At 50.2% G+C, this 16,849-nt stretch overlaps 1 protein-coding gene across 1 annotated transcript in view; it reads left to right on the top strand.

The window, feature by feature from the left end:
- The window catches only part of LOC144481626 (uncharacterized), a 30,605-nt gene extending 13,884 nt beyond the window's left edge, over nucleotides 1–16,721 (top strand). The window contains exons 2-5 of the mRNA XM_078200762.1: nucleotides 425–3,505; nucleotides 8,023–8,251; nucleotides 12,499–12,644; nucleotides 14,808–16,721. Coding sequence (XP_078056888.1) covers nucleotides 425–3,505; nucleotides 8,023–8,251; nucleotides 12,499–12,644; nucleotides 14,808–16,573 — 5,222 coding nt within the window. The 3' untranslated portion in view covers nucleotides 16,574–16,721. The remainder of the gene's footprint in view (nucleotides 1–424; nucleotides 3,506–8,022; nucleotides 8,252–12,498; nucleotides 12,645–14,807) is intronic.
- The last annotated feature ends 128 nt before the right edge of the window (nucleotides 16,722–16,849 follow it).

The following is a 16,849-nucleotide window of genomic DNA, read 5'->3' as shown; positions in this document are numbered from 1 at the left end:
TTAGCATGGCCAATCCACCGAACCTGCACATCTTTGGACACTAAGGGACAATTTAACATGGCCAATCCACCTAACCTGCACATCTTTGGACACTAAGGGACAATTTACCATGGCCAATTCACCTAATGTGTACACCTTCGGAGACCGGAATCCTAGCTCTTGGGGTTAAAGGGATCAAGGGATATGAGGGGGAAGGCCGGGGGGGGGGGGGTGGAATCAGGATATTGAATTCGATGATCAGCCATGATAATAATGAATGGTGGAGCAGGCTCGAAGGACCGTAATGGCCTACTCTTGTTTCTAGTTTCTATGTTTCCATTGGGATGTCAATGACCAGGGGTTGATCACTCAGTGGAGATGGGTCAGGAGTATGGAAGTGATGGTCGAGACTTACAATTGTTGTGCTTCTGGTTTTCACTCTTAGGAATGTGGCTATTGAGGATGTTGTATCTGCAAATCCTCTGTCTCCAATACCTCTTCAAGGATTCCTTATCTGCGCCCCCGTGCACCTCATATGTCGATCTGGAAGGTAAAAGAGGAACCAACTGCAGTCACCGGTCCCTTGTGTCCGTCCCTCATCCTCTCCCACCGGATACAGAGATCCTCTTACTGAACTACAACAACCTCTCCTCTGTCCCCTTAACCTCGTTCCAAAGCCTCCCGTACCTCAAAGACCTCGATCTCTCCCACAACCAGATTCAACACTTTGACCTGGTCTCTCTTCTCCCATTGGAAAAGTTGGATATCTCGTCCAACTCCTTGACCGGAATTCCTGACTTCAAGAACCTCCGGAACCTCAAGAAGCTGGTCCTCGACCACAATCAGATTCCCGATCTCCCCGAGAGAGCGTTCGACGTCTTGGTGTCCCTGGAGGAGCTCAGCGTCAAGGGAAACGCGATCCGCGTCATTCCCGATGGCATCTTTGACCAGTTGGAGGAACTCACACGCCTAACCCTGTCTGGGAACCGAATCGAGAGATTCCCTGGGAATTTTCTGCAAGGCCCCAAAAACCTGGACACCTTTGACATCTCAAACAACAATCTAAGTTCATTTCCTCGAGCCTTTGAGAACATCTTTGCCCCTTACATCTATATTTACAACAATCCGTGGCATTGTGATTGCGACACTGTGGAGAACTTTACAGAATGGATTAGGAATGTTGACGGAAGTATTTACGATAGTATAGGACTGTCCGACTCCAAAAGCGTTGTTTGTTCTAGTCCGCCGGGATGGAAAACGACGCCGATTGTCGAATTCCCGCTCGAACAAATCTGTCACGTTGTGACAACCATCAGAACGGCCCCTCAGATGCCCACAGGCACAGAAAGATCCCACATATCCACTTCCACCCTTAATTTGTTCAAGACATCTCCTCCCCCGGAGCTTTGCGCCTCATACACCGATTTGGAAGGTAAGAGAGGAACCAACTGCAGTCACCGGTCCCTTGTGTCCATCCCTCATCCTCTCCCAACGGATACAGAGATCCTCTTACTGAACTACAACAACCTCTCCTCTGTCCCCTTAACCTCGTTCCAAAGCCTCCCGCACCTCAAAGGCCTCGATCTCTCCCACAACCAGATTCAACATTTTGACCCTGACTCTCCACTCGCCTTGGAAAAGTTGGATCTCTCGTCCAACTCCTTGACCGGAATTCCGGAGTTCAAGAACCTCCGGAACCTCAGGAAGCTGGTCCTCGACCACAATCAGATTCCTGATCTCCCCGAGAGAGCGTTCGACCTCTTGGTGTCCCTGGAGGAGCTCAGGGTCAAGGGGAACGCGATCCGGGTAATTCCCGATGGCATTTTTGACTCCTTGGGGAATCTCAGACACTTAATCCTGTCTGGGAACCGAATCGAGAGATTCCCTGAAAACTCTCTACGAGGCGCCCAAAACCTGGACACCTTTGACATCTCAAACAACAATCTAAGTTCAGTTCCTCGAGGCTTTGAGAACATCTTTGCCCCTTACATCTATCTTTACAACAATCCGTGGCATTGTGATTGCGACACTGTGCCCAATTTAATAGAATGGATTCAGTTCAAAAATGGAAGTATTTACGAAAGTATAGGACAGTCCGATTCCAAGAGTGTTGTTTGTTCTAGTCCGCCGGGATGGAAAGGGACCCCGATTATCGAATTTCCGCTCAAACAAATCTGTCACGTTGTGACAACCATCAGAACGGCCCCTCAGACGCCCACAGGCACAGAAAGATCCCACATATCCACTTCCACCGTTAATTTGTTCAAGACATCTCCTCCCCCGGAGATTTGTGCCTCATACACCGATTTGGAAGGTAAGAGAGGAACCAACTGCAGTCACCGGTCCCTTGTGTCCGTCCCTCATCCTCTCCCAACGGATACAGAGATCCTCTTACTGAACTACAACAACCTCTCCTCTGTTCCCTTAACCTCGTTCCAAAGCCTCCCGCACCTCAAAGACCTCGATCTCTCCCACAACCAGATTCAACACTTTGACCCGGACTCTCCACTCCCCTTGGAAAAGTTGGATCTCTCGTCCAACTCCTTGACCGGAATTCCTGACTTCAGGAACCTCCGGAATCTCAGGAAGCTAGTCCTCGACCACAATCAGATTCCCGATCTCCCCGAGAGAGCGTTCGACGTCTTGGTGTCCCTGGAGGCGCTCAGCGTCAAGGGGAACGCGATCCGGGTCATTCCCGATGGCATCTTTGATTCCTTGGGGAATCTCAGACACTTAATCCTACCTGGGAACCGCATTGAGAGATTCCCCAATAACTCACTCCACAGCCTGAGAAATCTGACAACCTTAGACATCTCCAACAACCAGATCAGGACAATTCCTCGGGAGATTTTTGGGATAAATCCTGCATTTTGTCTCCTTCTGTCTGGGAACCCATTGCATTGTAATTGTGACGTTGAGTATTTGATGGAATGGATGGAGTTGATGGAGAGAGCAATGTCTTGTGGCAATGGAACCTTCGATGACAAAGGCATTATTTGCAATACCCCCATTAGCATGGAAGGGCGACCCCTCTTTCAGCTTTCCCCATTGGAACTGTGCAAATCCAGCACGCCTGGATACGGGGCCCTGACGGTTCGCAGCAGCCCTCAGGCCACCAGTCGATCCCACCCGACCTCCGCCAGCCCCGAGGATTCAGTTAACCGCTGGGGGCGGATGTTTGGCCTCCTCGAGGCGCTGGGCCCCTGGGGTTCGAGCTGCTACCTGCTCTTCCTCCTCCACTGCCTCGCCCTCGCCCTTGTGCTGTTAGCGAACTGCCTCCTCCTGTTGTCTGTTGCCCGCTTTCACCGCAGGTGCCTGGTGCCCATGAGGGAGCTGGCCCGGAGGCCCTTTGGCATCAAGCTGGTGCGGTACAGCCTGCTGCTGCCCGACCCTCGGCAGATCTACCCCGCCCCCAGCCCTGACGGCGAGCCGGGGGGCAGGGAGAGGGACGACAGTGGGCAGCTCCTGGATGATGACTTAACCCCCAGCATCAGTGGGATGGGGAGCCCCCCACCATCGGGCGAAGGCTCCTACTGACGCCTTTGTGCGCTTGTATTGGAAAATCAAACATAGGAGCAGGAGTAGGCCATTCGGCCCCTCAAGCCTGTTCTGCCAGTCAATAAGATCATGGCTGATCTGATTGGAGCCTTAAATCTGCATCGCCTCCACCCCTGCTATTCCTGATAACCTTTCACCCCTCCTTGTTAATCAAGAATCGATCTCGCCCTGTCTTAAAAACATTGCAAGAAAGCAGACAAAATACCGAAAGGACTACGGATCACGAACCCACTCAGGTCAACCTATAACACAGACTACGCTGAGAGACTTTGCCGTCGCACCTCTCTCACCCTCCTCAACCACCTCATACACCAACTCTACAGCAAACGCCGCAGCCTGGAAACCAAGATAGAGTCCATATTCTCAACTTGCGCTCAGGACGCAGACCAGGTGTGAAACTCTGCCAAGCAGACGAGACAACGGAACTACGCCATCTACATGCACACCAAGAACAGGAAACTTGAGAAACTCGGCATCACCACCAGCATCAACCAAGCCTCCCCCGGTACCACAGTAGGAAACAGTACCACTGCAGGGAAGTCCATTGTCAACTTGTCCGACTACACACTTCAACCAGATGAAATCGAAGTTCTAAGCCGAGGGCTTAATTTTTGCCCCACCACCAAAATAGACCCATCAGTCTCGCAGCAGACACAGAGGAATTCATCAGGCGAATGAGGCTGCGGGAGTTCTTCCACAAACCCCAAGAGGCCAACAGCGAACACAATGAGACAGCCAATGAACCGGAACAGCCGACAGAGAGATCCGCAGTGCATCCGAAGAGGAAAGAGTCGAATTGGACTCCTCCGGAAGGCCGCTGCCCTCGACTTGACATGTATGCCCAAGCCGTCAGGAGGTGCGTCAACACCAAATTCATCAGCCGCACTCACAAGACAGCCCCGAACATCACCCAAGCACAACGTAACGCCATCCACGCTCTCAAGACCAACCGCAACATTGTCATCAAACCAGCAGACAAAGGAGGGGCCATCGTGATATTGAACGGAACAGATTACTGCAAAGAAGTGTACTGACAACTCAACAACGAGGAACACTACAGACAGTTACCTGCAGATCCGACCAAAGAACACACCCGTCAACTCAACAGACTGATCAAGACCTTTGATCCGGACCTTCAGAGCACCCTCCGTGCTCTCATCCCACGTACTCCCCGCGTTGGAGATCTCTACTGCCTCCTGAAGATACACAAGGCAAACACACCCGGCCGTCCCATCGTATCGGGCAATGGGACCCTGTGCGAGAACCTCTCCGGCTATGTCGAGGGCATCCTGAAACCCATTGTACAAAGAACCCCCAGCTTTTGTCGTGACACGACGGACTTCCTACAGAAACTCGGCACACATGGAGCAGTTGAACCAGGAGCGCTCCTCGTCACAATGGATGTCTCGGCACTCTACACCAGCATCCCCCATGACGATGGCATTGCTGCAACGGCCTCAGTGCTCAGCGCCAACAACTGCCAGTTTCCAGATGCAATTTTACATCTCATCTGCTTCATCCTGGACCACAATATCTTCACCTTCAACAACCAGTTCTTCATCCAGACACACGGAACAGCCATGGGAACCAAATTCGCACCTCAATATGCCAACATCTTCATGCACAGGTTCGAACAAGACTTCTTCACCGCACGGGACCTTCAACCGATGCTATACACTAGATACATCGATGACATTTTCTTCCTTTGGACTCATGGTGAACAATCACTGAAACAACTCTATGATGACATCAACAAGTTCCATCCCACCATCAGACTCACCATAGACTACTCTCCGGAATCGGTTGCATTCTTGGACACACGCATCTCCATTAAGGACGGTCACCTCAGCACCTCACTGTACCGCAAGCCCACGGATAACCTCACGATGCTCCACTTCTCCAGCTTCCACCCTAAACACGTAAAAGAAGCCATCCCCTACGGACAAGCCCTCCGAATACACAAGATCTGCTCGGATGAGGAGGATCGCAACAGACACCTCCAGACGCTGAAAGATGCCCTCATAAGAACAGGATATGGCGCTCGACTCATTGATCAACAGTTCCAACGTGCCACAGCGAAAAACCGCACCGACCTCCTCACAAGACAAACACGGGACACAGTGGACAGAGTACCCTTCGTCGTCCAGTACTTCCCCGGAGCGGAGAAGCTACGGCATCTCCTCCGGAGCCTTCAACATGTCATTGATGAAGACGAACATCTCGCCAAGGCCATCTCCACACCCCCACTTCTTGCCTTCAAACAACCGCACAACCTCAAACAGACCATTGTCCGCAGCAAACTACCCAGCCTTCAGGAGAACAGTGACCATGACACCACACAACCCTGCCACAGCAACCTCTGCAAGACGTGCCGGATCATCGACACGGATGCCATCATCTCACGTGAGAACACCATCCACCAGGTACACGGTACATACTCTTGCAACTTGGCCAACGTTGTCTACCTGATACGCTGCAGGAAAGGATGTCCCGAGGCATGGTACATTGGGGAAACTAAGCAGACGCTGCGACAACGGATGAATGAACACCGCTTGACAATCACCAGGCAAGACTGTTCTCTTCCTGTTGGGGAGCACTTCAGCGGTCACGGGCATTCGGCCTCTGATATTCGGGTAAGCGTTCTCCAAGGCGACCTTCGCGACACACGACAGCGCAGAGTCGCTGAGCAGAAACTGATAGCCAAGTTCCGCACACACGAGGACAGCCTCAACCGGGATATTGGGTTCATGTCACACTATTTGTAACCCCCACAGAGTTTCACTGGCTGTCTTGTCTGGAGACAATACACATCTTTTTAGCCTGTCTTGATGCTCTCTCCACTCACGTTGTTTTGTTTCTTAAAGACTTGATTAGTTGTAAGTATTCGCATTCCAACCATTATTCATGTAAATTGAGTCTGTGTCTTTATAAGTTCTGTTTGTGAACAGAATTCCCACTCACCTGAAGAAGGGACTTGGAGCTCCGAAAGCTTGTGTGGCTTTTGCTACCAAATAAACCTGTTGGACTTTAACCTGGTGTTGTTAAACTTCTTACTGTGTTTAAAAACATTCACAGCTTATTTTCATATTCATTAGCGGGGCATGGGCATCGTTGGCTGGGCCCAGCATTTATTGCCCATCCCTAGTTGCCCTTGGAGGGCAGTTGAGAGTCAACCACATTGCCTTGGCTCTGGAGTCACATTTAATTTGATTTATTATTGTCACATGTATTGGGATACAGTGAAAAGTATTGTTTCTTGCGCGATATACAGACAGAGCGTACCGTTCATAGAGAAGGAAAGGAGAGGGTGCAGAATGTAGTGTTACAGTCATAGCTAGGGTGTAGAGAAAGATCAACTTAATGCGAGGTAGGTCCATTCAAAAGTCTGACGGCAGCAGGGAAGAAGCTGTTCTTGAGTCGGTTGGTGCGTGACCTCAGACATTTGTATCTTTTTCCTGACGGAAGAAGGTGGAAAAGAGAATGTCCGGGGGCGCGTGGGGTCCTTGATTATTCTGGCTGCTTTTCCCCCCGAGGCAGCGGGAAGTGTAGACAGAGTCAATGGATGGGAGGCTGGTTTGCGTGATGGCCAGACAGGGGTAAGGACGGCAGATTTCCTTCCCTAAAGGAACCGGATTGGTTTTTCCGACAATGGGTCATCAGTAGGTTCTGAATTCCAGACTTTTTAAAAATTAAATTCAAATTCCACCAACTGCCGTGACGGGATTCGAACCCGGGTCCCCCAGAACATTAGCTGAGTTTCTGGGTTAATAGTCTAGCGATAATACCACTAAGCCTCTCTTGAGGAAGAGAGTTCCAGAGAGTCATCGCCCTCTAAGAGTAAACATTTCTCCCCATCTCCGTCTCAAATGGGCCTCCCTTATTTTTAAACACTGGCCCCCTAGTTCCAGTTTCTCCCACAAGAAGAAAGATCCTCTCCACATCCCACCCTGTCAACAGCCCTCAGAATCTTAAAGCCACAAAAGTCTGAGGTCACGTACCAACCGTCTCAAGAACAGCTTCTTCCCTGCTGCTGTCAGACTTTTGAATGGACCGACCTCGCATTAAGTTGATCTTTCTCTACACCCTAGCTATAACTGTAACACTACATTCTGCATTCTCTGCTTTCCTTCTCTATGAACGGTATGCTTTGTCCACACAGCGTGCAAGAAACAATACTTTTCACTGTATCCCAATACATGTGACAATAATAAATCAAATCCTTCTCCCCTATGTACTCTATGAACGGTATGCTTTGTCTGTATAGCGCGCAAGAAACAATACTTTTCACTCTATCCCAATACATGTGACAATAATAAATCAAATCCTTCTCCCCTATGTACTCTATGAACGGTATGCTTTGTCTGTATAGTGCGCAAGAAACAATACTTTTCACTCTATCCCAATACAATAATAAAACGTGCAAAGTGGCCAAACTCTAGTTTAATTTTAGTTCCAATTTGAACTCTTTATCTTTAAGTTTTTGAGTGAATGCAAATACTACCCACATGGGTGAACTGGCCAGGTCCGCTTCCCAGTACGAATCTTCCTCTCGGTCCTTCTCTGAAGCTATCTTCGGGGCACACGTTGCCAATGCCATTCTCACACTTCTGGCGAGGACAAAGACTTCTTTTATCTTAAGCTTCGCACATCCTTCCAGAAAGTTCTCTGGACTCCAGCCAATGACACCACCGGAAACTGATGGCAATATTCGATTGTAGCCAGTGGAGTTACTCGTCAGCCACTCCCAAACGGTTATACCAGGGCGGCATGTAAGGTACGTAGCCTCACCGTGTATGGTGACAAAGGCTCAGGGGATGCCTAACACCGGCCTAAACAACCATCCTTAATTGGTCAACAAAGGAATGTCAAGTAACCTCTCCCAGGACAGGTCATAGGGTCATGGAGCACCACAGCATGGGAACAGGCTCTTCGGCCCAACCGATCCATGCTGCTCTCCTAGCTAGTCCCAATTGCCCGCGTTTGGCCCATATCCCTCTAATTCTTTCCCATCCCTGTACTTATCCAAATGCTTTCTAAATGTCGCTATTATACCTGCCTCGACCACTTTCTTTGGCATTCCATACAGGCACCACCCTCTGCGTCAGGAAGGTGCCCCTCAGGTCCCTTTCCCCTCTCACCTTTAACCTCTGCCCTCCGGTTTTCAATTCCCTCTATCCTGGGATAAAGACTTTGTGCGTTCTTCCTATCTCTGCCCCTCGTGGTTTTAAACGCCTCAGATACGTCACTCATTCTCCTATGTCCCAAGGAATAAAGTCCTAGTTTGGCCAACCGCTCCCTAAAACCCAGGCCCACCAGTCCTGGCAACATTCTGGTAAATCTTCTCTGCACTCTTTCCAGTTTGTCAATATCTTTGGCTTTGTCAAAGGCAGATCGTGCCTTCCGAGCCTGGTGGAGTTCTTCGAAAATGTGACTAAACACATTGACGAAGGGAAGGCGGTAGATGTGGTTTATATGGATTTTAGCAAGGCGTTCGATAAGGTTCCCCATGCAAGGCTTCTAGAAAAAGTGAGAGGGCATGGCATCCAAGGGGCTGCTGCCCTGTGGATCCAGAACTGGCTTGCCCAAAGGAGGCAGAGAGTGGGTATAGATGGATCATTTTCTAAATGGAGGTCGGTCACCAGTGGGGTGCCCCAGGGATCTGTTCTGGGGCCCTTGCTGTTTGTCATTTTCATAAATGACCTGGATGAGGAAGTGGAGGGATGGGTTGGTACGTTTGCCGACGACACGAAGGTTGGTGGGGTTGTGGATAGTCTGGAGGGATGTCAGAGGTTACAGAGGGACATAGATGGGATACAAGACTGGGCGGTGAAGTGGCAGATGGACTTCAACCCAGATAAATGCGTAGTGGTCCATTTTGGCAGGTCAAATGGGATGAAGGAGTACAATATAAAGGGAAAGACTCTTAGTACTGTAGAGGATCGGAAGGACCTTGGGGTCCGGGTCCATAGGACTCTAAAATCGGCCCCGCAGGTGGAGGAGGTGGTTAAGAAGGCGTATGGTGTGCTGGCCTTTATCAATCGAGGGATTGAGTTTAGGAGTCCAGGGATAATGATGCAGTTATATAAGACCCTCGTCAGACCCCACTTGGAGTACTGTGCTCAGTTCTGGTCGCCTCATTACAGGAAGGATGTGGAAAAGATTGAAAGGGTGCAGAGGAGATTTACAAGGATGTTGCCTGGATTGAGTGGCATGCCTTATGAGGATAGGCTGAGGGAGCTCGGTCTTTTCTCCTTGGAGAGACGTAGGATGAGAGGAGGCCTAATAGAGGTATATAAGATGTTGAGAGGCATAGATCGGGTGGACTCTCAGAGGCTTTTTCCCAGGGTGGAAATGTCTGCTACGAGAGGACACAGGTTTAAGGTGCTGGGGGGTAGGTACAGGGGAAATGTTAGGGGGAAGTTTTTCACACAGAGGGTGGTGGGCGAGTGGAATCGGCTGCCGTCAGTGGTGGTGGAGGCAAACTCAATAGGGTCTTTTAAGAGACTCCTGGATGAGTACATGGGACTTAATAGGATGGAGGGTTATAGGTAGGCCTAAAAGGTAGGGATATGTTCGGCACAACTTGTGGGGCCGAAGGGCCTGTTTTGTGCTGTGGTTTTTCTATGTTTCTATTTTTCTATGTCTTTCCTTTAATGGTGTAGCCTTAGAAATCATAGAAACCCTACAGTGCAGAAGGAGGCCATTCGGCCCATCGAGTCTGCACCGACCACAATCCCACCCAGGCCCTACCCCCACATATTTACCCGCTAATCCCTCTAACCTACGCATCTCAGGACTCTAAGGGGCAATTTATTTTTAGCATGGCCAATCAACCTAACCCGCACATCTTTGGACTGTGGGATGAAACCGGAGCACCCGGAGGAAACCCACGCAGACACGAGGAGAATGTGCAAACTCCACACAGACAGTGACCCAAGCCGAGAATCGAACCCGGGACCCTGGAGCTGTGAAGCAGCAGTGCTAACCACTGTGCCACCGTGCCGCCCTTCTCTGACCTGCATCTGTGTCCGACCCAGCTTGGCTATAATTCCCAGCATGCTTGTCTCTCACAGTTACCGTTGCCGTGGCTGAATCCGGCCACGCCGTGTACAACAACAACCTGTGCCTTCGCTAACGCCTTTCACATGACGAGACGTCCCCCCACGGCCATTCGCAGGAGTTCTGAAAAAACAAGCTACATAGAAACCAGAAGCAGGGGTGGCACAGTGGGTTAGCACTGCTGCCTCACAGAACCAGGTTCGATTCTCGGCTTGGGTCACTGTCTGTGCGGAGTCTGCACACTCTCCCCGTGTCTGCGTGGGTTTCCTCCGGGTGCTCTGGTTTCCTCACACTGTCTAAGATGAGGTGCGGGTTCGGTGCTTAGGCCATGTTAAATTGCCCCTTAGTATCCAAAGATGTGTAGGTTAGGTGGATTGGCCATGTTAAATTGCCCCTTAGTATCCAAAGATGTGTAGGTTAGGTGGATTCACCGTGCTAAATTGCCCCTTAGTGTCCAAAGATGTGTAGGTTAGGTGGATTGGCCATGCTAAATTGCCCCTTAGTGTCCAAAGATGTGCAGGTTAGGTGGATTGGCCATGCTAAATTGCCCCTTAGTGTCCAAAGATGTGCAGGTTAGGTGGATTGGCCATGTTAAATTGCCCCTCAGTGTCCAAAGATGTGTAGGTTAGGTGGATTGGCCATGCTAAATTGCCCCTTAGTGTCCAAAGATGTGCAGGTTAGGTGGATTGGCCATGCTAAACTGCCCCTTAGTGTCCAAAGATGTGCAGGTTAGGTGGATTGGCCATGCTCAATTGTCCCTTAGTGTCCAAAGATGTGCAGGTTAGGTGGATTGGCCATGCTAAATTATCCCTTAGTGTCCAAAGATGTGTAGGTTAGGTGGATTGGCCATGCTAAATTATCCCTTAGTGTCCAAAGATGTGCAGGTTAGGTGGATTGGCCATGCTAAATTATCCCTTAGTGTCCAAAGATGTGTAGGTTAGGTGGATTGGCCATGCTAAATTGTCCCTTAGTGTCCAAAGATGTGTAGGTTAGGTGGATTGGCCATGCTAAATTGTCCCTTAGTGTCCAAAGATGTGCAGGTTAGGTGGATTGGCCACGCTAAATTGCCCCTGAATGTCAAGGGGACTAGCTTGGGTATATGCAGGGGGTTTTGGGAATGGGGCCTTTGTGGGAATGTGCTCGGTGCAGACTTGATGAACTGAATGGTCTCCTTCTGCACTGTCGGGATTCTATGAATCACATGGAGTCACAGAGGTTTACAGCATGGAATCAGGCCCTCCCACCCAGCTTGTCCATGCCGCCCTTTTTTTTAAACGATTAAGCTCGTCCCAATTGCCCACGTTTGCCCCAGATCCCTCTGTACCCATCTTACCCTCTGTGTGAAAACATTACCTCTCTGGACACTTTTGTATCTCTCCCCCTCTCACCTTAAACCTATGCCCTCTAGTTTTAAACTCCCTCACCTTTGAGCCCATCATTCCAGGGCATGGTGGCGCCGTGGTTAGCACTGCTGCCTCACAGCCCCAGGGACCCGGGTTCGATTCCCGGCTTGGGGTCGCTGTCTGTGTGGAGTCTGCACGTTCTCCCCGTGTCTGCGTGGGTTTCCTCCGGGTGCTCCGGTTTCCTCCCACAGTCCGAAAGACGTGCTGGTTCGGGTGAATTGGCCATGCTAAATTCTCGTTCAGTGTTACCCCAACAGGCGCTGGAGTGTGGGGCGACTGGGGGATTCTCACAGTAACTTCATTGCAGCGTTAATGTAAGACATATTTGTGACGAATAAGTAAACTTTTTTTAAAAAAACAGAGTTTGGCCCAGGGCCCTTGGGTGGTGTGGGGGAGGGAGGGCTGTGCACTGAATGCTGGGAAGGGGCAGGGTCCAGTGGGCAGGGCCTCAAATTGGAACCAGTGGTCATTGGGGCAAAGGTCTCTCTGACTAACACAGCGACACGGGTCGGTGGAGAGAGCAGGCATGTCCAACTGAACCAGCAGAAAAATCTAATATCCCCGCGAGATCTTCCGCACAGAATCCGCTGGCCATAGATTTTGGGATCTTGCTGTGCCTTGTCCCCACGGTATTGGCAGTGGACGGTGAGTCCTAAGATCTGCTTTCCAAAGGCGTGACGCTTAACCACCGCACCCCCTCCTCCAACCCCCTACTTTGCCCCCCCCCAACCCCACCCCCCCCAAGGTGGAATTGTATAATCCCGTTCCCCTGTTGGGGCCTTTCAGCAAAGACATGGGGCTATTCCACTGCGAGAAGCATCACAGACCAGTCCCAGTTTTGTCTCCAACTAAGTCTTTGGCCGTGCACACTCCCACTGCCACTCCCTCGAGTGGGCACTGTTGGTATTTATTACTCATCCCGAATTGACCCCCCCTTGAGAAGGTGGTGGGTGAGCCGCCATCTTGAACCCGCCTGCAGATGTAGGTGTAGGTGCACCCTGAGTGCTGTCAGGGAAGGGGTCACTGTCCATGTGGAGTCGGCACGTTCTCCCCATGTTGGCGTGGGTTTCCTCCGGGTGCTCCGGTTTCCTCCCACAGTCTGAAAGATGTGCGGGTTGGGTGGATTGGCCATGTTCAATTGCCCCTTCGTGTCAGGAGGACTAGCAGGGTAAATGCATGGAGTTAAGGGGATAGGGCCTGGGTGGGATTGTAGTCAGTGCAGACTCGATGGGCCAAATGGCCTCCTTCTGTACCGTAGGAATTTTATGATTCTATGAAAATTATGAGAGGCATAGATCCTTAGTGTCCAAAGATGTGCAGGTCAGGTGGATTGGCCATGCTAAATTGCCCCTTAGTGTCCAAAGATGTGCAGGTTAGGTGGATTGGCCATGCTAAGTTGCCCCTCAGTGTCCAAAGATGTGCAGGTTAGGTGGATGTTCCGTGCTAAATTGCCCCTTAGTGTCCAAAGATGTGCAGGTTAGGTGGATTGGCCATGCTAAATTGCCCCTTAGTGTCCAAAGATGTGCAGGTTAGGTGGATTGGCCATGCTAAATTGCCCCTTAGTGTCCAAAGATGTGCAGGTTAGGTGGATTGGCCGTGCTAAATTGCCCCTTAGTGTCCAAAGATGTGCAGGTTAGGTGGATTGGCCGTGCTAAGTTGTCCCTCAGTGTCCAAAGATGTGCAGGTTAGGTGTTATAACAAAGGCAGGCTTGCATTTGCCGCAGTGTCTTAAGCTCTGAGATTTCTTCACAAAACCTGTCTGTCCCACGATCTCTCTCTTTGAGACACTCCTTAAATCCTACATCCTACACCCTGCTTTTACTGATTCCTCCTATCAGTTCTTTCCCCTTTCTCGCTTGTCGATTTGCGTCCAACATCCGTGTGAAGCTCTTTGAGACAGAATCGGAGAATTCCTACCCTACAGAAGGTCCATTGAGCCTGCATCCACAACAATCCCACCCAGGCCATTTCCCGTAGCCCCACGTATTTACCCTGCTAATCCCCCTGACAACAAGGGGCAAATTAGCATGGCCAATCCACCTAAACTTCACATCTTTGGACACTGAGGGGCAATTTAGCATGGCAAATCCACCTAACCTACCCAACTTTGGACACTAAGGGGCAATTTTGCATAGCCGATCCACCTAACATGCACATCTTTTGACACTCAGGGGCAGTTTAACATGGCCAATCCACCTAACCCGCACATCTTTGGACACTAAGGGACAATTTAACATGGCCAATCCACCTAACCCGCACATCTTTGGACACTAAGGGACAATTTAGCATGGCCAATCCACCTAACCTGCACATCTTTTGACACTAAGGGGTAATTTAGCATGGCCAATCCACCTAACCTGCACATCTTTGGACACTAAGCGATAATTTAGCATGGCAAATCCACCTAAACTTCACATCTTTGGACACTAAGGGGCAATTTAGCACGGCCAATCCACCTAACCTGCAAACCTTTGGACACTAAGGGACAATTTACCATGGCCAATTCACCTAATGTGTACACCTTCGGAGACCGGAATCCTAGCTCTTGGGGTTAAAGGGATCAAGGGATATGAGGGGGAAGGCCGGGGGGGGGGGTGGAATCAGGATATTGAATTTGATGATCAGCCATGATAATAATGAATGGTGGAGCAGGCTCGAAGGACCGTAATGGCCTACTCTTGTTTCTAGTTTCTATGTTTCCATTGGGATGTCAATGACCAGGGGTTGATCACTCAGTGGAGATGGGTCAGGAGTATGGAAGTGATGGTCGAGACTTACAATTGTTGTGCTTCTGGTTTTCACTCTTAGGAATGTGGCTATTGAGGATGTTGTATCTGCAAATCCTCTGTCTCCAATACCTCTTCAAGGATTCCTTATCTGCGCCCCCGTGCACCTCATATATCGATCTGGAAGGTAAAAGAGGAACCAACTGCAGTCACCGGTCCCTTGTGTCCATCCCTCATCCTCTCCCACCGGATACAGAGATCCTCTTACTGAACTACAACAAGCTCTCCTCTGTCCCCTTAACCTCGTTCCAAAGCCTCCCGTACCTCAAAGACCTCGATCTCTCCCACAACCAGATTCAACACTTTGACCTGGTCTCTCTTCTCCCATTGGAAAAGTTGGATCTCTCGTCCAACTCCTTGACCGGAATTCCTGACTTCAAGAACCTCCGGAACCTCAGGAAGCTGGTCCTCGACCACAATCAGATTCCCGATCTCCCCGAGAGAGCGTTCGACGTCTTGGTGTCCCTGGAGGAGCTCAGCGTCAAGGGGAACGCGATCCGCATCATTCCCGATGGCATCTTTGACCAGTTGGAAGAACTCTCACGCTTAATCCTGTCTGGGAACCGAATCGAGAGATTCCCTGGGAACTCTCTGCAAGGCGCCCAAAACCTGGACACCTTTGACATCTCAAACAACAATCTAAGTTCATTTCCTCGAGGCTTTGAGAACATCTTTGCCCCTTACATCTATCTTTACAACAATCCGTGGCATTGTGATTGCGACACTGTGGAGAACTTTACAGAATGGATGAGGAATGTTGATGGAAGTATTTACGATAGTATAGGACAGTCCGACTCCAAAAGCGTTGTTTGTTCTAGTCCGGCGGCATGGAAAGGGATCCCGATTGTCAAATTCCCGCTCGAACAAATCTGTCACGTTGTGACAACCATCAGAACGACCCCTCAAATGCCCACCGGCACAGAAAGATCCCACATATCCATTTCCACCCTTAATTTGTTCAAGACATCTCCTCTTCCGGAGATTTGTGCCTCATACACCGATTTGGAAGGGAAGAGAGGAACCAACTGTAGTCACCGGTCCCTTGTGTCCATCCCTCATCCTCTCCCACCGGATACAGAGATCCTCTTACTGAACTACAACAACCTCTCCTCTGTCCCCTTAACCTCGTTCCAAAGCCTCCCGTACCTCAAAGACCTCGATCTCTCCCACAACCAGATTCAACACTTTGACCTGGTCTCTCTTCTCCCATTGGAAAAGTTGGATCTCTCGTCGAACTCCTTGACCAGAATTCCTGACTTCAAGAACCTCCGGAACCTCAAGAAGCTGGTCCTCGACCACAATCAGATTCCCGATCTCCCCGAGAGAGCGTTCGACGTCTTGGTGTCCCTGGAGGCGCTCAGCATCAAGGGGAATGCGATCCGCGTCATCCCCGATGGCATCTTTGACTCCTTGGGGAATCTCAGACACTTAATCCTGTCTGGGAACCGAATCGAGAGATTCCCTGGAAACTCACTGCAAGGCGCCCAAAACCTGGACACCTTTGACATCTCAAACAACAATCTAAGTTCAGTTCCTCGAGGCTTTGAGAACATCTTTGCCCCTTACATCTATCTTTACAACAATCCGTGGCATTGTGATTGCGACACTGTGCCCAATTTAATAGAATGGATTCAGTTCAATGATGGAAGTATTTACGATAGTATAGGACAGTCCGATTCCAAGAGTGTTGTTTGCTCTAGTCCGCCGGGATGGAAAGGGATCCCGATTGTCAAATTCCCGCTCGAACAAATCTGTCACATTGTGACAACCATCAGAACGGCCCCTTAGATGCCCACAGGCACAGAAAGATCCCACATATCCACTTCCACCGTTAATTTGTTCAAGACATCTCCTCCCCCGGAGATTTGTGCCTCATACACCGATTTGGAAGGTAAGAGAGGAACCAACTGCAGTCACCGGTCCCTTGTGTCCGTCCCTCATCCTCTCCCAACGGATACAGAGATCCTCTTACTGAACTACAACAAGCTCTCCTCTGTCCCCTTAACCTCGTTCCAAAGCCTCCCGTACCTCAAAGACCTCGATCTCTCCCACAACCAGATTCAA

Source organism: Mustelus asterias, chromosome 31, assembly GCF_964213995.1.
Source record: "Mustelus asterias chromosome 31, sMusAst1.hap1.1, whole genome shotgun sequence".
NCBI classification, from domain to species: Eukaryota; Metazoa; Chordata; class Chondrichthyes; order Carcharhiniformes; family Triakidae; genus Mustelus; species Mustelus asterias.
This window is presented reverse-complemented; position numbering and strand designations above follow the sequence as displayed.